Below are 20,887 nucleotides of genomic sequence, written 5' to 3' on the forward strand. Positions count from 1 at the left end.
AGCGACCAGCTTTGGGGTGAGGGTCCAAAGGGACAGGGGACGAAGGGTGCTGCGGCTCTTGGGGGACCGCCGTGAGCCCGGGGCTCGGTTCCCTGTGCGGGGTGTCAGGCAGGTGGAAGACAAGCGGTTTCACCCGGGGTGCAGCGGCCTGGAGTCGCACGTCCCGTCCCGTCGGGGCGTCCCCCGGCCCCCCTTACCGCTGTCCCCGCCGGGGCGGAGCCGGGCCCGGGAAGCCCCGGGAGGCGGAGCCGGGCCGGGACTTTCCCGGGGCCGCGGCCGGGGCGAGGCGGCCGCGCCGGGGCTGGGGCTGAAGGTAAGCGGCCGGGGCGGCGCGGGCCGGGCCGGGCCGCCGCAGGGCAGGCGGGGGCGAGGGGGGCGGCGCGGGGTGGGGGCCGCTGCCCGGGGGTGCCGGTCCCCCCGGGCCGGGATGAGCGCGGCTGAGCCGTGTGCCTGCCGGGTAGCGGGCAGGGCTGCTTGCATCAGCGGGGAGAGCATCTCGGCCGAAAGCACCCGTGCGCCCGCCCGGGCCCGGGGGGGGATGCGCCCGGGGGGGTGCTGGGCCTCGGTGCTGAGCCCCGTTGTCCGTCGTGCGGAGCAGCTTCCCGCGCTCTGTTCCGACTCGGCCCCTCAGCTCTCGCGATGGGCGCGCTGGGGCGACGGGGGCGGGGGTACCCGGATTCCCAGTGGAAAGGGAGCTGAACTGGTTTGAAGTTTCGGTGCTAGGGCTGCCCATCCCGGCTGAGGTGTCTGGGGCGGCCAGCCGCCAGGAGCTCCTGGCCTCCCGCTCGCCGCGGCAGCCGCGCCGGTCCCCGGCTGGCTCTCGGCTGGCTCCGGGGCTAGCTGGGAGAGGAGGTGTTGGGAGGATACAGGCTGGAGAGACATCTGCTCTCTTGGCGTGGGGAGGAGAAAGCCAAGTCCCGGCGCTGGTGCTGACACTCCTTTCCCTGCCAGTGGGGAAGCTGCTTGTTTTCCTGTTTCTGTGTTGCCGGTGAATACGGCTCCATCCTGCGGCTCTCCCTCCGCACGCTGATCCCTGCCTGCGCAGCAAGCAGGGCTGGCTCACTGCCTGCCCCCAGGAGAAGGAATCCGTGCCCACAGGCTCGCCCAGCTCTACCCCAAAAGGAGCCGTGAACACCAACGCAGTAGTGATACCGCAGGCAGAGTGGAAACCAGGGAGAGTGAGAGACGGCAAACGCCCTGCTGGCGCTGAGAGGGGTTTTCTGAGAGCGCGCAGATAGACAACCAGAGCCGATGGTTCATAACACAACACCAAAGCGGCAGATTTACAGGCCCTAGAGGAGGAAACCAGAAGATCAGTGGGTGGCTGGGGTTTGCCAAAACCAACTTGATAGCCACGATGGGAGTAAAGGCATTTTCTGCAGAGAGAGATGAATGGCTTGAGGTGCTTGAGGGCAGGCTGTCGGGGAGAGGGAGGCTTGGACAACTTTCAGGGAGAGGGGATTTCTCTCTGCCACGCTTGCAAGTCCTCACCAAGGACTTGGTTTCCAGGAAGGGTCTCAGAACAAAGTCCCTGTGAACACTGTGCGAGAGGGACTTGGCAGCCTCTCGCCAGACCCTTGACAGCAGCTGTTGGGACTCCTGGGATGGAGCAGAGCACAGGATTTGTGTAGAAAGCAAGGTCAGGTATTTAGGGCCATCATTTGCAGGCATTAGCAGGCCTCAGGGGAAACAAAATGCACAGGGAATAGTATGTAGAGGAGCAGCCAGCTGGGTGGCTGGAACATGTCAGCTGTACACCAGGGCGGTTTGGAGCAGAGCCACACTCATGCCGCCTCCTGCGTTTCTGGAGTGCCCTTTCCCATGGCTGCTAAAAGCTCCTGCTGCAGACAGACGGACAGACGTTTCCCCCCTGCCTGCAGGGCATCAGCTCTGCAAGTCAGCCGGCTGTCACGGGAGGAAAGAAAATAGCACCTGCATTACTAGGTCACGTTCAAGGAGCTGCAGGCATGGAAGAATGGCTTTAACTCATGCTTCTTGCCGGCAGCTGGCTCTTAATTGAAGCAGTCTGGCTAGCACGGGAAGACTGCACCATCCGGCAAGGGTGCTGTGGCAGTGCTGTGCTCCAGGCCAGGGAGCTGGTGCTGCTCCAGGCAGTGTGTCGCACTGGTGTTGCTGCTCTTTTCCCCCATTCCCAGCAATGCCCAGAGAATCCTTCCTGAGCCCTAGGAAGGCCTGAAGATAGGGAGGAATTTAGCCCAGCAAAGGGGGGCTGCACTGTGTGTGCAAGCCTAGGGTCCAGGCCAGACACGCTGGGTACCACAGAGCAGGAGATGCTACTGATGGCAGGAGGGGGAGATGGGTCCCCTTCTGGGATGTGTGAGGAATAAAAGCCGAGTGTGCTACACTCCTAGGGGAAACCCGAGGTCCTGGGGGCCTGAAGGGCACGGCTGCCCGGCACAGGAGGCAGGACTTACCTTGAGAGCAGGTCTGAGTTGCCTGAGGTTGCTCTTCCAGGAACAAGGAAGTGGCCAATGATGCTCCAGCTCTGCTCGATGAGCAAGGTGGGCTTCCTCTAATGCGCACTGCGCAAGTGTGCAGGCATATGGCCAGCAACCTCCCAAGTGAGCCAGAGCTGCGCGGGCTGGGGAGACGCAGGCATGACCCCATGAAGTTCCTTAGTCATGCTGCTTGGTGCAACAAGTGGCTGTGTCTGGGGCAGCGATGAGTGAGCTGTGAAAACCCCTCTAGAGGGGATGGGGCTGATGGCACTGGAGAAGGGGAGCTGTTCCGTTCAAGGGGCACAGTCTGTTCTTCTCCAGCATCTTCATGTCTGGGCTCCCCCAGCCAGGCTCCACGGGTAGGGTTCGAGGTGGCTGTTCCCAGCACACTGAGGAAGGATGTTTGTCCCCTCCTTCAACTCTCTGGGAAATCTGTGCCAGCAGATGAGTCGCTGGCTGGTGGTGGCAGGCTGAGGCTGCCCAGGCGGGATGTCCAGTGGGATCCCAACAGCAGGCAGCTTGTGCTGCTTCCCACAGGCCAGCGGGGGGTTGTGTCTGTGCTCCCAGGCTTTCGGAAGCACCTGCAGAACAGCAGGAGGAAGGTTCCACCTCATTTCACAGTGCTGGATCTCCACCTTCACCCTCCTTGCACCCCCCACTGCACTTGCAGGTCCCTTGGACTCCATGTTCCGGGCTGCACCCGCTGTCTGGGCTGCATCCTGCAAGTAGGCTGGGCAGGGGCTGCTGGAGCTCAGCTGGGCTCAGGTGACAAGCCTGCTGGGAAGAACCTCAGGCCTGGGGCCACAGGGCAGCCCCTTTGGAGGACTTGAGTGGCTGGAAAAAATCTCCTTGAAAAGGCTCTTTTCAGCTTCTGAAGAATATGAGTCACGCACGGGTTGAACAATCCCCTTCCTTCCCCTCTTCTCCCACACACCCAAAATCCCCTGAGTGGGACCCGCAGCAACCACTGATTCAGAAATTCAGGGTATGAGGGCACTGTGGAGTCAGATACAGGGGGTTTTTTTCTTTTTTTTCTTTCCATTGCTTAGCGGGGAGAAGAAATGTGGAGCAAGAGAGTGTGCCCGGAGGCTCTGCTCTGATCCTGCCCCTTTGCTAGAAGTCTCTGGTGGCTTCCCGTGGTCAGGCAGACCTTGACCCCAGTGGGACCTCTGTCTGTGGTAGCCGGCAGTCCCCGCGGTGATGCTGGGGCTGGACGGGTTGCTGAGACCAGCCTCTTCCTCCCCGGTGAGTAGGAGGGTGCAAGCGCTGTGGGTGGCCGGGAAGGGGCCCTGCTGCTGGCAGTTCCTTGCTGGGGTTGGTGGGGAGCATGCAGTGCCAGGTGCTGGGACAGCGGGAGATGCTCCCGCGTGGGTCTCTGGGGCTGCCGCTCCTGCTTTGAAACCAGATGCTTTCTAGCGGGAAAGAGGCAATGGGAACACAGATGACAAATGCCTCTCTCAGACCACCTTCGTGGGAAGGATGCAGGGCCTGCCGTGTAAGTGGAAACTGGCTGAGTGGGAAAGCACCCCTTTGGGTGCCTGGCAAAGGGCTGCTGTGCGCTGACTTTGGTCTGCAGAGTCCTGGAGAGCTTCCCCCGGCCCGGGGGGAGACAGCGGGCTTTGGGGCAGCTGCTCCTGTTTGGGTCCAGGGGGGCTTGGAGGAGACATCCCTGTGCGGGAGGTGCCTCACCAAGGTGAGAAGATGGGGGCTGGGAACCTGGGAGGCCCCAGGGGCCGCTGCTGGGTTTTGTGGCCCGGTCTGGGTGGTTCCGGCCACACTGCGCTGCAGGTCTGTCTGGGAAAGGGCTCGACGGCTGGTCAACGGGGACTGGCGCCCGAAGCAGGGCGGGTGGCCGGGGACGGCCGGGGGCAAACCCCTCCGTGCTCCCGGGGAGGAAACTCGGGACCTTCGGGCGCTCCGGAGGTGCCAGGCAGCGCCCGAGCGAGAGCGGCCGGGGCGGGGGGGGGGAGGCGGGCGGCCGCCGGGATTTCCAGTCCGCCCGAAGCCCAAAACTCCCAGGCGGCGGGGAGCCGGCCCATCCCACCGCCCCCGGGCCGGGCCGGGCCGGGGCAGCCGGCGGCGGGCGCAGGAGCGGCCGTGCCCCGGGCCGAGCCGAGCGGAGCCCCGCTCCGAGCCGAGCCGAGCCGGGCCCCGGGGCCCGGGCCGCGGCGGGGCGGGGCGGGGCGGTGACGCGCGGTCCCGTCATTTCCCGGCTCGGCGGGGTTTCTAGGGACTTTCCGGAGCGGCGGTGCCTTCCTGCCGCCGCCGGTCCCCGCTCACCCCCGCGCTCTCCCCGCAGGCCGGCGGCCGGCCCCGCGCAGACATGGACGAGCAGTTCCAGCCCGTGAGTGCCGCACGGGGCGGCTCGGCCCCGCGGGAGGGGGGAGTCTCTGCCTGGACCTGGACCCGGCCCCGGCCCCGGCCCCGGCGCTGGGCTGGGAGCAGTGCCTGCCCCCACGGGTGGGGGTCTGTGCCTGCCTCCGGGGTGGGAGATGGGGGTCTGCGGGTGCCCCCGGGGTGGGCAGTGGGGGGGTCTGCAGGTGCCACTGGGGTGGGAGGTGGGTGGTCTGTGTCTGCCCCCAGGGTGGGAGATTGGGGGGGGGGGGGTCCTGTGCCTGCCTCCGGGGCGGGAGATGGGGGGTCAGTGTCTGCCCACAGGGTGGGCAAAGGGGGTCTGCTGGTGCCCCCAGGGATGGGCAATGAGGGGTTTGCACCTGCCCACCCCTCTTCCCAGGGAGGGGCGGGGGATCTGTGCCTGCCCCTTGCCCCCCCCCCCCCCCCGGCCAAGGTGGGCAGTAGGGGTCTGTGCCAGACTGGCCATCCCCCAGGGTGGGAGATGTGGGTCTGTGCCTGCCCCCCAGGGCGGCTGGGGATTCCAGCCCCAACGCGCTCATCACACTCATCTTTCCTCAGTGCCTGGATGGGATTGACTACGATGACTTCAATTTCGGCTCCCACATGATGGAGCAGAAGGAGCCCCTGATGGAGACAGGTAAAGGCCCCTCTGGCTGTGCCCTCCTGGGGTCCCCAGCTGCAGCGGGGTTTCCCAGCAGGCTGACTCACACCTCGTAGTTCCCAGCAGCGCCACGGGCCATGTCCCCACTGGCCCCTCTGTGGGCTGGCTGGGAATCCCTGCCCCATGCCATTGGGACAGGGACTGTTCGGTCTCGCCCCACTGCTCTGTCTACCAGGGACTTGAGGTTGGGCTGCAATGGGTCCCCAGGGGCTCCCCACTCCCCAAGTGCCAAAGCATCCTCTGGCCCTTCCCTCCTCTCCCTGCCGCTCTGACTGCTGCTGCCAGCTGGGCTCTGACAGCACAGGGGCCAGGGGCCCTGAGGACCCCCATGGGACAGACAGGGGTCACTTCACCTTCAGCACCGTCCCCGTACCTCCAGCATCCTTACTGGGAACACGCACTTTGGTTATCCTGTGTTTCTCACCGGTGCCTCTCCTCTCTGTCCTCCAGTGGAAGGTCCCTACCTTCTCATCATCGAGCAGCCAAAGCAGGTAAGGATGTCACCCAGGTAAGGGCAGGCGTAGCAGTCACCCCCTGCTCTCATGGCGTCAAGTTTGGGCCACCCTTGGCTGACCCACTCTTTGCCTCCACAGCGGGGGTTCCGTTTTCGGTACGGCTGCGAGGGCCCTTCACACGGGGGGCTTCCGGGGGCATCCAGCGAGAAGGGACGCAAGACCTATCCCACCGTCAAGGTGAGCACTGCCCTGGGGGGGTGGACAGGGCAGCGTCTTCAGCCGGTGTGCATGGGCACCGGGAGGGTGCCTTGAAGGAAGGATGGGAAATGTATATTCAGCTGTGTGTGTTTCGTGGCACTGGAGGGATGGGAGGACTGCAGCAGGAGGGCTGGTGACCATGGGGAGGGATAGCAGGGGTTTGCAGAGAGTCCTGCAGCCTCCCAGGGTATTGTACCTGACTCCCATCTCCTTTCTCCCTGCAGATCTGCAACTACACGGGTATGGCCCGGATCGAGGTGGACCTGGTGACACACAGCGACCCTCCCCGCGTGCATGCCCACAGCCTGGTGGGCAAGCAGTGCAACGAGGCTGGCAACTGTGTCGCGATTGTGGGACCCAAGGACATGACAGCTCAGTATGTGTGAGGGAGACCCAGAGTGGCCTTTTGCCTACATGGGGTGGCTGGGGGGCTGGCTGCAGCTTACAGGCTGGGGAGAAGAGGGGGGGTAGTGTATCCAGGAGCTGGATTCACTGGATGGAGCCAGGAGTCGGTTTAGACAAGGTCATCAGTACAGCTCTGTCCCTTGAGCATTTTGCCCAGCCCTGGGTCCAGCACGTGCAGCTTGTTTTGGGCTTCTGTCCTCAGGGTTGCGGCTCCCCAGCTTTGCAGATGACATCTGTAGCCAGCCTGAGTCACAGGATTATTCAGCAACTGCTGCAGTTGCTCTTACAAATCCAGCCTTGGCTGCTGGCTCAGCCTGGTCCCATTTGCATCCCTCTGGCCTCCAGCCCTCCCAGGCCTCCCCTTTGGACTTGTCACCTGTGGAAGCCTGGAGTTTCCCAGCCACCTCTTTTCTGGGCTCCTTTCCTCTCCTCTGTGGTTACTGTTATGCCCTGCACATGCTGACCCTCCGCTGCCTGAGCAGCACCACTCTGTGCTTTGCTCAGCTCCTTCCCGGCTGTGGGAGCCCATGTGCCCCCCAGGCCGGCTGCTCCCAGCCCTGGTGCTCCCAGATCCCAGCGGGATCCCTCTTCTCCTCCAGGTTCAGCAACCTGGGTGTGCTCCATGTCACCAAGAAGAATATGATGGAGATCATGAAGGAAAAGCTGAAGCAGCAGAAGATGCGTAACAGGAGCCATCTCCTGACAGGTGAGGGCAGCCTGGGGGCTCAGTGGGACTCAGCGCCTGAGGGTGACCAGTGTGGGGCTGGGGTTAGCGTGAGCCTGGGGGGATGGGCAGGGGAACCTGGAGCCCCATCCCCTCGCCCAGCCTGACAGTATCTCCCCCTGCCCTGGCAGAAGTGGAGCTGCGTGAGATCGAGCTGGAGGCAAAGGAACTGAAGAAGGTGATGGACCTGAGCATTGTGCGGTTACGCTTCACTGCCTACCTCCGCGACAGCAGCGGGAACTTCACACTGGCCCTCCAGCCTGTCATCTCAGACCCCATCCACGACAGCAGTGAGCGTGGGGCCAGACTGGGGAGGGGATGGAGCAGGATGGGGTAAGGAGGTGAGGGATGCTCTGTCTGCCACAGCAGCTCCCAGTGCCTCCTCTTGCTCCGCAGAGTCCCCAGGAGCTTCCAACCTGAAGATCTCACGGATGGATAAGACAGCAGGCTCTGTACGGGGAGGGGATGAAGTCTACTTGCTGTGTGATAAAGTCCAGAAAGGTAAAAGCCATTCCCTCCAGCCGAAATCTTCCTGAGGGGCTGTGGCAGGAGAGGTATGGGGCCCCTGGGTGGCCCCGGAGCCTGGCTGGGGCAGGGAGACAGGCAGTGCCAGCATCCGTTCTCTCCCCAGATGACATCGAGGTGCGTTTCTACGAGGATGATGAGAACGGCTGGCAGGCCTTCGGGGACTTCTCCCCCACTGACGTGCACAAGCAGGTATGGGGGAGGCAGGGGGGTGTCCTGCCGTGCCCGGAGGCAGGTGGGTGCCCTGTGGGGTGGGGGATCCCCGGCCCCGGCTCTGGGGAGGAGCGGGACCCCACGTCCATCTGTCCTGCCCACAGTATGCCATTGTCTTCCGCACACCCCCCTACCACAAGCCCAAGATCGACCGTCCTGTCACCGTCTTCCTGCAGCTGAAGCGGAAGCGGGGGGGCGACGTGAGCGACTCCAAGCAGTTCACCTACTACCCCGTGGTGGAAGGTGAGCCACCCCCTGGGCAGGCCGGTGTGCCTCCGCCACCGGAGCTGCCCCTCACCCCGCTGCCCCTCTCTCCCCACAGATAAGGAAGAAGTGGAGAGGAAGCGCAAAAAAGTCCTGCCTCAATTTCCCCAGCACTTTGGCGGGGGCTCACACATGGGGGGTGCCGGCGGGGGGGCCGGGGGCTTCGGCTCTGGAGGAGGTGAGTGGGGATGCCTCTTCTCCCTCCCAGCTTGGGCAGCTGCGGTCTGGCCCTGGGGGCTCCCTGCTCCTCTCCAGCCTCACCCGGCCTCCCCCTTGCTCCACAGGCGGGAACCTCAGCTTCCCCTACTCCACCGGGCTGGCCTACAACAGCATCTACTCGCCCGGCCCCCACCCTGTGGGGGGCTACCAGGGGGGTGTGCAGATGAAGGGCCCCGAGGCGGAGGGGCCCGGGAGTGACAGGCAGGCGCCTGCGGAGAGCACGTACTGCAAGGAGCTGCAGAAGCACGGTAGGAGGGGGCTGGGCTGGAGTGAGGGCTGGGGGATATCGCTTGGGAGAGGTGGCATGGGTCAGGGACCTTTTGGGGCCAGGTGCCGCTCTCCTCCACGCCTGGGGGGGATGCAGGAGGGTGGATGGGGCTGCTGCTCCTGGCAGTGATATCCTGCTTTGCCCCCCCAGCCCAGCTCTGCCAGCTGTGGATGCTGGCACTGGCCCGCCGCAATGCCCATGCCCTGCTCGACTACTCAGTCACCGCTGACCCCCGCATGCTGCTGGCAGTCCAGAGGCACCTGGCTGCATCACAGGATGAGAACGGAGACACGTGAGTACACGAGGGGTTTGGGGAGAGAGCATGGGAGCACTGTTGGCCATCAGAGCCATTTTGGGGGCTGTTGGGGGTGGGAGGCGGCAGGGAAAAGCATGGAGCTGAGTCAGGGGCCACCCCGCTCTCTCTGCAGGCCTTTGCACCTCGCTATTATCCATGAGCAGACAGCTGTAATCAAGCAGCTGATTGAGGTCATTATTAGCATCCCCAGCCAGCAGATCATCAACATCTCCAATAACCTGCAGCAGGTACATGTTACCCAGAGCAGCCAGTTCTTCTCTACCTGGGGCTTGTTCCTGTTTCCCAACCCTGGGGGTTCCCATTGCTGCTTCCACTGAGGGGAGGCTGCAGGGCTGAGCACGGTGCAGCCATGTTGGCAAGGACGATGGTGCAGGACTTGGCTCCTCTTGTGAGCACTGCTGACAAGGTGCTGCTGTCGTGCAGACACCGTTGCATCTGGCAGTCATCACCAAGCAGCCCCAAGTGGTCCAGCTCCTGCTGCAAGCCCGTGCTGACCCCACCTTGCTGGACCGCTATGGCAATTCCCTGCTGCACCTGGCGCTCCAGGCTGGTGATGAAGAGATGCTGAGGACGCTGCTGGCCCACCTGGGCTCAGCTGCTCCTTACCTGCTCTGTCTGCCCAATTTCCATGGTGAGTGGGGCTGGGAGATGAGGGGCAGGAACCTGGCAGTGACGTGGGCTCAGCCAGAGGGCTGCTGAGCCTCCCCCCCCTGTTGCAGGCCTCCTGCCTGTGCACTTGGCCATAAAGGCAAAGAGTTTGGCCTGCCTGGACCTGCTGGTAAGGAAGGGAGCAGATGTGAACGCGGTGGAGAGGCAGGGTGGGAGGACCCCACTGCACCTGGCTGTGGAGATGGAGAACCTGAACATGGCCACCCACCTCGTGAAGAAGGTATGGGGGGGACTGGGGGGCTGGTAGCTGTGGGACAAGGATGGGGCACAGCATCCTACAGGACCCTGGCAGAAGTGGAGGGTCTCCGGTGGTCTTGGGGTGACGGGGCGTGGGGGGAAGGCAGCCCCCAGGCAGCCCATACTCACAGCCTTGCACCTTTCTCCATAGCTGGGAGCAGATGTCAACAGCAGGACTTATGCCGGGAACAGCCCCCTCCACCTAGCTGCTGGTCTGGGCTCCCCCACTCTCACCAAACTGCTCCTCAAAGCTGGTAAGGCGCTGCCCTCCTTCCTCTCCCTTCCCCTCCCTGCAGCCTCAGCTGCCTGTGCCGGGGGGGGCCTGGGCACAGGGCAGATCCCTGGGCCGACGTTCCCTTTTTGGGGGCTCAGTCCACCCTTCCCTGACAGGGGCAGATGTGCTGTGTGAGAACGATGAGCCTGTGAGCCCATCCTCGTCAGAGGCCAGCAGTGACACGGATGCCGACCCTGAGGAGCAGGAGCTGGCCATGGAGCTGGGGGAGCCGGCTCCAGCCATGGAGCACAGCACCAACCGGGAGCCCCCTGTGCAGGAGCACGGGCAGGCAGGGCACAGGCAGCGCCGCTGCCACACACCCCTGGACCTGACTCGGAGCCAGAAGGTGCGTGGCATGGCAGGACAAACCCCCTGGGAGCGTTTCCATGGGGGCCATAGCACGGATGGGGAAGAGCCTCAGGAGATGCTCCTGTGAGGATGCCTGTGCCCCTCCATGTCCCAGGAGAGCCATGGCGTGGGGAGGCAAGAAGGGGGTTGGCTGGTGCTTTGAGGGATGCTGACATCCATACATCTGTCTGCAGGTGCGGGAAATCTTGCTGCAGGCCTCCCAGCAGGGCCCCGAGGCAGAGCTGCCCACTGCCCCCCGGCCAGGTGAGCAGCCCCTCTCCCCCAAAAAGCACTGTGCAGCACCCTCCCAGCAGTGAGGATGGGCAGTGTGTGATGGAGGCACCTCTCCTGCACAGGGAAGGTCCTGTCACTGGACAGTGAAGCGCTGCAGGGGCTGGAGCAGCTGCTGAACCAGGACTGCAGTGGGTCGGATTGGATCGAACTAGCCAAGCGCCTGGGGCTCTGCAGCCTGGTGGAGACCTACAAGGACACCCCCTCACCCAGCATCAGCCTCCTGCGCAGTTACGAGGTCAGTACCTGGCCAGGGTGCCCCTGTCCCCCCTGCCCGTCTGGCCACCGGCCTGCTCAGTGCCTTCTCTCCGCAGCTGGCAGGGGGAAGCCTGGGAGGGCTGCTGGAAGCGTTGGACTCCATGGGGCTCCGCAAGGCCGTGAGGATGCTCCACAAAACTGAGGCGCTGGAGAAGCTGCAAAGCACAGGTATGGGGAGCGAGGGGCTGGGGGGATGTCCCTGCTGTCCCCCTGACCCCCATCACTGACAGCAGCCGGGGCTTGCTTTGCAGAGCTGAAGGAAGACAGTGCCTACGGCAGTGAGTCAGTGGAGGAAGAGCAGGCGCCGGCGCTGGCCCTGAAGTCGGGGTTGGGGGGTGAGCTGCCCCACAGTCAGCAGCCACAGGTGCACTGAGGGGCTGGCAGCCCCCGCACAACCCTGGGGGGCCGCATTGCCCCCCACCCTGCCCTGCCCATGCAAGTGCCTTCTGGACTTGGGGTCTGGCTGCCTGGACTCAGGGGGACAGGACACAGCTGGCTCCTGCCCCTCTCTGCTCTTATTTAATGGTCCCTCTTCTGAATAAAGGGACACAGTTTCCATTAGCCTTTGCCCTCCCTCTCTCCAGCCCTGGCCCTGAGCTGGCGGGCACTAACCCCCCCCCCCCCCCCCCCCCGAGTTCTGCCTAGGGCTGGGAGTCCAGCAGCAAGGAGGCAACTGCTGGCCCCTCCTCAGCATCCCTCCATGCCAGTGCTGTCCCCAACCGTGGGGGAGAAACCGCAGCGCACACAAGAAGTGAAGAGCAAGTTTTACTTCAGTAACCGAGAGAAGAAGCTGTACAAAGGTTTTTCTCTCCCCGAGCCGCCTGGGGCAAGGGTGGATTTTTTTTTTCTTTTTTTTTCTTTTTTTTTTTCTTTTTTTTTTTTTTTTGCAATAGACTCAAAAGAGCAGAATAAAAAGTTTGACACATTCGCAAAGTCAGTGCTGAAACCAGCCGGGTCCTGGGCAGCCAAGAACAGCGTGTGTGCCAGCCCCCTGCTTACAGCCCTTCTGCTGTCCCTGGACCCCTCCCTGTGCACCCTGGGCACTCCTGCAGCCACGCTCTACCACCAGCACCTCACTCCAGATGAACATCCTCCAGCGCACCCTGGGGTGGTGGGGCCTGACCCAGCCTGCCCCTCATCTTGGCAAGGAGGGAGCCCATGGCCGAGGAAGGAGGGGCTGCCCCACCACCGCTGCAGCACGAGGACCTCCCAGTGCTACGGACTGGGCTTTGCTGGGAGCCTCCGAGGCCCCAGCTGTGCGTTGGAGAAGCAGCACGGGAAGGAAAGCTGGCTCCGGCTCTTGCCAGCCCCATAGGACAGTGGGGAGCTCCAGGTCAACCCTGACTTCAGGGGTCACCTCCCCACTGTGAGTACTTACATGCTGCTGCCCAACATGCCCTGGGTACGATGCTGCAGTGCAAACGGCGCTGGTCCAGGCTGTCAGGGAGTGATCAAGAAGCACCAGCGCATCAGCCCCTCATGCAGCCACAAGTGCAGCAATGGGTGCTGCTATCCCAAGGCTGCTTCCTTGGTGCCAGCGGCCGCAGGGCTGTCTCTCTCCAAAGGGTTGCTGGTGCCGGAGCGGGGCAGGGGAACAGGTAGCAGCACACGCAGGAGCCCATGCTCAGCTTGCTGCAGGGGTAGGGGAGCTGGGTCTCCCCCTGAGTCTGTGTAAAAATCTCCTCCCCCCGGAGTGCAGTGCCTACAGGACATGGCTGGGTTTGTGGTTTTGTTTGTTTTTTTAAACAGTTCCCAAAAAGCATCAAAAGTAGCCCCAAAAAACCCTCCCTGGTGGTCAGCTCGATCTGGTACTAAAAAGTGCAAAACTGTATCACAAAAACCATTCAAAAGTTGTAAGAAAGTGGGGAGGGTGCAGAAGTGGCTGGGGTGGCAGCAAGGGGGCCAGGTGCCATTGCCCTGGCTCCCCTGGCCACCAGCCCCAGGAGAGGGGACAGGCTAGGGCTGTCCCCCTTGTCTGCCCCCCATGGCACAATGGAGCTGGAGGAAAAGCAGCCTCTGGCTTTTGCTGCGTTTTTGTCTTGTCTTTTTTTTTTAAAACCACTAAACAATTGAGCCCAGTGGGTGGGTTTAAGTTGTTCCCCCTTGCTGAGACAGGGGGACTGGGTCCTGCAGCCAAGCACAGGACAAGGAGGGGCAGGAATGAGTGTGGTGGGGCCGACAGTGTGGGCAGCTCCCATGGGCAAGGACCAGGGACTGTCCTGCTCTGCCACTGTCTCCGGCGGAGGGGCCACAGCCCTGCATGGCTGGTGCTGGTGGCCGGGAAAGGGCTGTCACCCCCCCCAGCTCATGCCGCAGCTGGATGGACTCTTGCAGGGTCTCAGCGGGCTCGTGGCCTCCACCCTGGCAGCGGGGGGGGGAGGGGAGGGGTGTAGGGAGGGCAGGAACGGAGCTGCAGTGAGGGTGGCTGATGCCCCTCGCTTATGACTTCTGGGGGTGGCCAGGGGGCTGGCGGCCGGCACGCTCCGAGACATTGCGCTTCACCTTGGTGGCCATGCCAGGGGGTTCCACGTTGAGCGAGGGGCTGGAGCGGGATTTTTTCAGGCCATCCTCCTCCCCGCCCGCTGCATCAAAGAGGGTAGACTCGAACGCTGCCAGGTCCTCAGAGCCAGCCTTCAGCTTGGCCCGCAGCAGCATGGCGTAGGTGCCGTAGCGGGATTTCTGGGGAGCACAGTGCACCAGAGAGAGGTGCTGGTGAGCTGGGCACTGCCTCTCAGACAGCATCCTGGGGTGGAGGGGGATACTTGTGGTCCCTCCACCCCAGCCAGCATCCCAGGGTGGGGGAGAATGCTCATGGTCCTGGAGCACGGCAGTGGCACTGTGCAATCCCACCACTCAGGATAGCCAAGAGGGCAGGGGCAGAGGGGCTGGGGGTGGGGGCGGAATGTCTCCCAGCTCACCTCAAACTCCAGGTACTCTTCCTTCTGCTTCAGCTCCTCATACTCCTTGCCTTTCACCTTCTTCTCAGGCAGCGAGGAGCGATGCTCTAGCAGCTCTGCTGACATTGTCTTGAACTTGGTCTCATGGCTCTTCACCTGCTCCTCCTGGGGAAGGGTGGCACCATGTCAGTGCCCCACTCTGCCCTCTGCTCTGCTCTGCCCCCCAGCAGTGTGAGCTGGCTAGGGCCAGAAGAGGTTTCTCCCCTCCTAGAGCCAGCCAGGATCTCAGCTTCTGCTCCTGGGTTTGCCTTTTTTTTTTTTTTTTTTTTTTTTAAATGGCAGGCAAAAGCACAGGCCCTTGGGGGCAAACTGCTCCTGCCTCACAGGGAGCTGGCTGCAGTCTTAAAGCAGAATAATTTAATCCCCTCTAAAACTAGGCTGGTGGTGTTTTTTAATCCTTTCTGCTCTATGAATAACTGCCCTGGCATGCGTGAGCGCCAACTAATCCCCCCGGCCGGTCGCCTTTCAAGGTCCTGGCCCTGGCAGGACCATGCAAGCTGTGGTGTGGGACCACGTTCTCTTCCATCGCCTGTCTCCCATCCCTGCTGCCAGGAACAAGACCTCGCTGTCTGCCCCCCAGTCTCAGCACCCCCTTGCTCTGTGTCTCCCTGGCCATGCTCCTTTGGCCCTGCACCCCTCTGGGAGGCAGCTGGGCATTGGCACCACATAGGTCCCTCCTCAAGGGGACAGTGCCACTAGCAGACTCAGGGTGTCTGTCCCACGCTCCTGGCTTCCCCAACGCCGTAACTCACCTGGGACAGCCTGGTGCAGGAGCTGGGCAGCAGCGGGCGACTAAACTTCTTCTGGGAGCCGATGGCAGCGGGGAAAGGGGGCGCGGAGAACATGGCTGCCACCACATTGATGCGCGTGATCCACGAGTGCATCTGTTCGGGGTTCCTGGGGAGAAAGGCCAAACCACAGATGGGCTCTAAGTGGCACTATCTGTGTTGCAGGCAGAGGGACCTGCCCTGCAGGCAAGATCTGGGTCCCCCAGGCCTGGCCCTGGCCAACCACAGCACCTAGGGCTCTACCCCCAGTGACTCGGGCCATCATGAGCCCATTGGGCTGGGAAGAAGAGGAGCTGGGCAAAGCACAGGACTGACACTGGGTCCCTTTCCTTCCAGAAAGAGCTAGGAAAGGAGAGAGCAACGTGGCCCTAAGACCCATCCCACCCTCTGCCCCAGTCAGGTGAGCCCCTGTGCCCCAGCATGGGGCACAGCCGGTCATCCTGGGGGACTCACTGTGCTTGGAAGAGGAATACCCTCCAGTCAGCTGTCCTGAGGTAGAAGACGTTGGGTCGCTTGCTGTAGTCAGATGCCCGTGTGGCAAGCGAATGGTGGATGCTAATAGCATTCTTCAGCTCCTCTTCCGCCAGTGCCTTCCCTGGCTTATATTCCTCCTGCGAATCACGGGGTGTTTCAGAGCCAGCTTAGGGATGCACCCCACCATGAGTCAGCTCTACAAGGCCATGGGAACTGCAGGCAAGTGCTGGCAGTGGTGGGGCTTGGAGATCACCTTCCACCAGGCTGTTGCAGGCTCTGCCTCCAGCTCATGCTATACACACGGGGAGAGGCTGCACAACCTGGGTGCACAGGCTTGGCAAGCACAGTGGCTTTTCCCCACTGCCCTGCAGCTGGGCAGCATGTGTTCCTGCAGAAAACTGGATGTGCAGCCCAACACACTCCTTCCAGGGCAAAGACCCCAGTGCCTCCTCTCTCCCCAGGCAAACCCCCACAGGCAGGACCCTCGGTCCAGCAGCCGCTTTCGCCGCCCAGGCTTGAGCCTGAGCACCCCGGGGAACAGGGATGCCACCAGGGCCCCAAGCAACGGCTCAAGCAGGCATGGTGCTGAGTCTGCTTAGGCCAGGCTTTGCAATGCTGTGCAGTGGAGCCCCTCTCACTGCTCTGGGGACTGCCACGATCTCCCCCCCCCCCCGCTTTGGGAATGATCCTTCTCCCTGGCGTGGACGTGGGCGGCCCCGCTGCTGCCTACCTTCTGCAGGTAGAGAATCATCCCCTTCAGGATGGCGTGGAAGGGCTTCCAGCCGCGCTTCCCTCGGGGTGCTGCCAGGGAGGAGAGACAGCAGCCCAGATATCAGCCCCAGCACCGAGCAGGGGGAAGGCATCCATCACCCCCCCCATCCTCCTCCAGCCAGCCCTGCAACGATGCGCGTCACCCCACCCCGGGGACGGGCGGCAGGCCAGGACTGTCCCCGCGCACCTGAGCCCGTGACGGCCGTGTGGCTGGCAGATGGTGACAGGGGGGCTGCCTGCTGCCTCCCGGGGCCAGCACCGCTGTGCTCCCCGCCTCACCGCCCGCCTTGTCGCCCACGCTCGGCTTTGCCGCTGCCTCCCCACTCAGGGACGGGGACAAGGTGGTGCTGGCCGCCAGGTATTGCTGGCTTTGGAGGGTGGCTGCATCTAATCAGATCAAGGCGGCATTAGATGGCCAGGGCTTAAAGGAGATTTTACAGTGGAAACGGTGAACGTGCCTGGCAGCGCCCAACCAGCGGCAGCCCGCTGTGCGGCTTGTTTGCGGCACCACAGGACACCTTCCTTCGTCCCCACCATCCTGTGGCAGGGCTGCATCCCCAGGGAGCCCATCCCACCTCCCTGCCTGCCCCCTTCCCAGCACCGCGGGCAGGGGCTCTGTTGCTTGCTGCCATCTCAGCCTCTGCCCAGCCCTGACGGTGGGGGCAGACAGGCAGGGAGAGGCTTTCAGGCTCCCCAGCCTGGGGGCTGAATTATGCATGGCACAGACAGACAGACAGGGCACAGGGGGCTGATGCTGGAGGCTGGCATGATGCTACAGTCAGATGTCACGTAGTGACTCCTGCCCTGCTCCCCCGTTGGGTTTCTGGAGCTCACTGGTGCCCTCTTGCCCCAAGTCCCTCCCGTGGGCTCCCCAGTCACCTACTTTTCTTGCAGTCTGGATCAGCGTGGATCTTGCGCACTAACAGTCCATGCTTGTAGGTGGCGATGCTGGAATCTTGGGAAAAGTCCAGAAAGGGGTTACTGCAGCTGCTGATGCGCTTGATGGACTTCGGGTTGGGGTCTGCCAGCTCCGAAAGGGACTTTCTCAGCTCCTCCTCATCTCTGCCAGGCACAAATTTGGGTGAGGAAAGGGTTTGTCACCTTGCTGGGGACAGCAAATACCAAGCCTCCCACTTGCCGGTGCCACTTTCAGGCCTGACTTCTGAAAGGGAGGCCAGGAGCAGCAGACTGGGCTGAATAGCCTCCCATCACCATTGGTGAGCATCCCAAACCCAGCCATGCCCCATGCCCCTGCCCCTCTAGGCAGCTGCGGTACTGCCTGGCCCCTTGAAAGACAAGGCATGGGGGTATCTGCTGCCAGTTCACAGTGGGGCCCCTGGCTGCCCCAGGGAGCAAGGAACCTTTGTGGACAGAGCTGGGACTGATGCCAGCCAGGCTGATGAGCCAAGGGCCATGGAGGAGCAGCACCCTGGGGCTTGGCACTACCACAGCCCCCCAGCCTGTGGTGTACGAGCTAGCAGGTCCCCACCTGGCAGGAGAGAGGGTCTAGAAGGGAAACCCCCCCAAAGAAAGTCCCAGGCTATGGTCCCCACACCTTCAGGGCAGCAGTTGGACTATGGGGCTCAGAGCCACCAGCAAAGGGGTGTTGGGAGCCTGCAGGCAGCACCAGCCTGGGGCAGGAGCAGGTGTGGGCAGGACGTAGGCAGCCCCTGCAGCAGGAGGTGGCAGGCCCCTGCTTGCACTCTGCCTCCAGGTCACGGGCCCCTCACGCCGCGGGCAGGCTGCCGTGGGCAGACCGCATCAGTGCCGCTCCCCCTGCCCGGCAGGAAGATGTGGGAGCCCAGAGCTGCTACCTCCCCCCTCCCTCAGACCTGCTCGCTGCTAATTAAACCCCTCAGCATCTGCCGGCGTCTCCATGGCAGCAGCCCGAGCGCATTGGCTCAGCGCTGGCGGTACCGCCGGGTTGATTAATCCCCGCAGCGCGGGCGCTGCCGCTCCTGCTGCTGGAGATGGCAGCTGTGGGCGAGGGTGCGGGCACCTTGCGGGGCCCCAGCACAGCTACGGTCCCCCCAGAGCCTGTCCGCTCCCACCCCAGGCACGGCCACCAAGGCATGAAGCAACACCAAAGCTGCGGTGAACTCACCTCAGGCAGCCTTCCCCAGCACGCCGGGGCAGGGTCCCCATGGAGGTGCTGCTGCCTGCACCCCCAGCTCAGCCCAGCCCGAGCTCCCTCTCCCTCCCACATCCCTGCAGGAGCACCTGCCCTGCAGCATCACGGCTGGTGCTGCCTCTGGGGCAGGGTGATGCTCTGGCGAGGAGGGCGGCAGGGGTGAGGAAGCCTCCCGCACCAGCAGCGTGGCCCCACTGTCTGCCCAGCGTCAGCATTCCCCTGGGGGGGGTTACTCACATGGCCCACTGCAGCTTCTCGTTCTTGATGGAGCCATACAGCGCCTGCAGAGAGAAGAGTGGGGCTGTCAGCAGGAGAGTGGTGCTGGGCCAGGGGGCTGCTCTGGGGGATGGAGGGGGCACACTAGGCTGACTCAGCGGCACTAGAGGTTAAGGCAACCCCAGGTCAGTTCATCCTGGTCCAGCCCCATCCTGGCTGGGCCAGCCGGCTGACCTTGTTTCAGGCCTACAGGCTCCTTCTTCTGGGCACCTGCAACCCCCCACACACGCCAGGCACGGTGCTGGGGACAGCCCTGGCTGTCTCCCCTCTCCTCTCCTCCCTCTCTACCTGCCTGTGACAGTGGCACAGCATTAGCAGCACAATGGCGAGGCTCACTGAACATTTCAAAGTCCTTGGGAGAGCTGCTTCTCCCTGCTCCAAGGTGACCTATGCTGGCCAAAGGGATAGCCTTCAGGAGGCCTGGGCCCCAGAAGAGCGAGCCTTTGGGCCAGACTTCGATGGTGCATGTCTGCACCCTGCTCGGTGAGACCTCAGCCTGCTCCAGGGCATCCAGCAGGCTCCGTGCCACAACACGCCACAGCCAGCGACCTCCCTGCCATCGGCTACCTGCCCTGGGCTGGTAGAGGTCGGTTTGTGGCAGCACCCAGCGCTCTGTAGCGATGTTATCCTCCTGCGGGAGCACACTTAGACTTCCAGAGAGACTTCAGCGCGGCACTGGCAGAGACACCAGCACGCTGTCATTCATGAGGCCCTCAGAGAACCTCGTGGCTGGTCGAGGCAGGATGGGTGTTTGCCTACTGCTGGGCTGCTGCTGCTTGGGATGGCTGTGGCCTGTCCCTACCCCCTCCCCAGCAAGCCCGAAGCACCCTGCCCCCCCTGGGGACCCAAACACCACTGAGTTGAGCAAGGCAGGACCTACTGCCTGCATCTCAGCACAGGAACAAGCTAAGCTTGCCTGCAGCGGGATGCTCCAGATCCCCACTCCCAAGTGTTTGTCCGGTCTGAGCTGGGCACAAGCCAGAAGCACTCAGCATGGCTCTGCAGCCAGAGAGGCTCCAGTGAGGGTTTCAAGACAGTGCTCTCAGAGGGCTTTGGAGCAAGATCTGGAAGGCGTCATCCTCAGAGGAAAATAATCAAGTCTCGCACAGGCTGTTCAGGCAGCTGTCAACATCCATCACTGGGCCGGAGACTGCTGCTGAGAGATCTTGCTGGTGGCTGAGAAAGTACAACTGGAGGCGTGCAGGGGCCCAGGAAAGCCAGCCAGCAGACAGGGCCCAGCAATGTCTGGGGAAGGGACATCCATCACTCCCCCGAGAGGCGCAGCGGTCAGGACGGAGTGGTGACCCAGCTTCTCCTGCACTTTCCCGTCGGGGAAATGCTGGCATAGCACCAGCTTGCTTCTCAGAGGAATTGCCCCAATCTAGCAGGCAGAAAGCAGGGTTCAGTTTTCTCCCGGGAAGACAAGGGGCTCACGGAGGGGGCATGGCCTGACACCTGAGAGGCAATTAGACCCCAGCCCCATTTATGCAGACCCAGTGCCAGAGGGGCAGGATGCTGAGGTGTGAGCAGGGGGTACCCACCAGCCGGCTGGCAGCGAGGTGGCCAGAGGAGCAGAGGTTGCAAAGAGACCTAGAGAAGAGCCTGCAGGAAAAAACCCAATCCAAAGTCCTGCAGAACATAACTTGGGAGCAGAGCAGGAGGAGAAGCACGCATTTCAGAGCAATGTAGATGATAAGGAGTCACCACGGGAAACAGAAGGGAAGGGATCTTACTCACTGCTGGGGATGCAGCCGAAAGATGCTGAGAACCAACAGTCACAAAAAGGAGACTGAAAAAACGTCACAGAGAAATGGGGACTGGAAACTGCAGAAAAGCTCTTCGAAAGAGCAGGCAGAATGAGATGCGTGGCTTGGCTTCCACCCGGCTCAGTGGCAATAGAGAGAGGGGTCAGTCAGCTCCCTGTCCACAAGGAAGAGAGATGTGAGCCAGCTGAGTGGGGATTTTGGAAGGCAGGGTGAGGCACTGTACCAGAGGGCACTGTGGCCCCCAGGTCCCCAGCCCCATGCAGGGCTTGTGGGAGGATTGCTGCTAAACACCAAGTAAATGAACTGTTGTCAGAAGTTGCTCGAGGAGTAATTCTGGATGGCACAGTGCCAGAGAACAGGCCGGCAGAGCACTGCACTACAAAAACCTGAGCACTGGGACTGTCGGTGAACACTTCAAAGGCTGAACTGCCTTGTGGCTTCAAAAGGTTCCAGCCGCCCTGCTACAAGTCCTGGCAGCATCTCACAAGCCTGTTGTGGGCAGAAGCTGCCAAGTACCCCCACCTC

General features: G+C 62.7%; 2 protein-coding genes across 3 annotated transcripts in view; one reads left to right on the forward strand and one right to left on the reverse strand.

The window, feature by feature from the left end:
• Positions 1-235: 235 nt before the first annotated feature.
• Positions 236-11,760, forward strand: NFKB2 (nuclear factor kappa B subunit 2). The gene is made up of 24 exons (XM_075025905.1): positions 236-313; positions 3,509-3,704; positions 4,759-4,803; positions 5,373-5,451; positions 5,926-5,966; positions 6,069-6,167; positions 6,413-6,564; positions 7,193-7,299; positions 7,449-7,607; positions 7,714-7,818; positions 7,949-8,034; positions 8,160-8,298; positions 8,378-8,497; positions 8,604-8,786; positions 8,957-9,098; positions 9,235-9,349; positions 9,546-9,753; positions 9,842-10,011; positions 10,180-10,282; positions 10,419-10,648; positions 10,845-10,914; positions 11,007-11,179; positions 11,256-11,367; positions 11,451-11,760. The coding sequence occupies exons 2-24, from the start codon at positions 3,660-3,662 to the stop codon at positions 11,570-11,572; spliced, it is 2,805 nt and encodes a 934-aa protein (XP_074882006.1). The 5' UTR covers positions 236-313; positions 3,509-3,659; the 3' UTR covers positions 11,573-11,760.
• Positions 11,761-11,951: 191 nt separating this feature from the next.
• PSD (pleckstrin and Sec7 domain containing) overlaps positions 11,952-20,887 on the reverse strand; it is a 37,065-nt gene continuing 28,129 nt past the window's right edge. For both annotated transcript variants that reach the window (XM_075025902.1, XM_075025904.1), the window contains 7 exons: positions 18,558-18,601; positions 17,073-17,251; positions 16,149-16,219; positions 15,398-15,555; positions 14,909-15,053; positions 14,118-14,261; positions 11,952-13,878 (listed from right to left, as the gene is read on the reverse strand). In XM_075025902.1, coding sequence (XP_074882003.1) covers positions 13,639-13,878; positions 14,118-14,261; positions 14,909-15,053; positions 15,398-15,555; positions 16,149-16,219; positions 17,073-17,251; positions 18,558-18,601 — 981 coding nt within the window. In that variant the 3' untranslated portion in view covers positions 11,952-13,638. The remainder of the gene's footprint in view (positions 13,879-14,117; positions 14,262-14,908; positions 15,054-15,397; positions 15,556-16,148; positions 16,220-17,072; positions 17,252-18,557; positions 18,602-20,887) is intronic.

The sequence above is a fragment of the Buteo buteo genome, chromosome 4, assembly GCF_964188355.1.
Source record: "Buteo buteo chromosome 4, bButBut1.hap1.1, whole genome shotgun sequence".
NCBI lineage: Eukaryota > Metazoa > Chordata > Aves > Accipitriformes > Accipitridae > Buteo > Buteo buteo.

What these genes read in the sequence shown, in the direction of transcription:
- NFKB2 (XM_075025905.1), top strand. Translation starts at nt 3,660, where the DNA reads ATGCTGGGGCTGGACGGGTTGCTGAGACCAGCCTCTTCCTCCCCG. An exon ending in CCCAAGGACATGACAGCTCA is followed by an intron (nt 6,565 to 7,192) that starts GTATGTGTGAGG and finishes CTTCTCCTCCAG; the next exon opens with GTTCAGCAACCTGGGTGTGC. An exon ending in CCACCCACCTCGTGAAGAAG is followed by an intron (nt 10,012 to 10,179) that starts GTATGGGGGGGA and finishes CTTTCTCCATAG; the next exon opens with CTGGGAGCAGATGTCAACAG.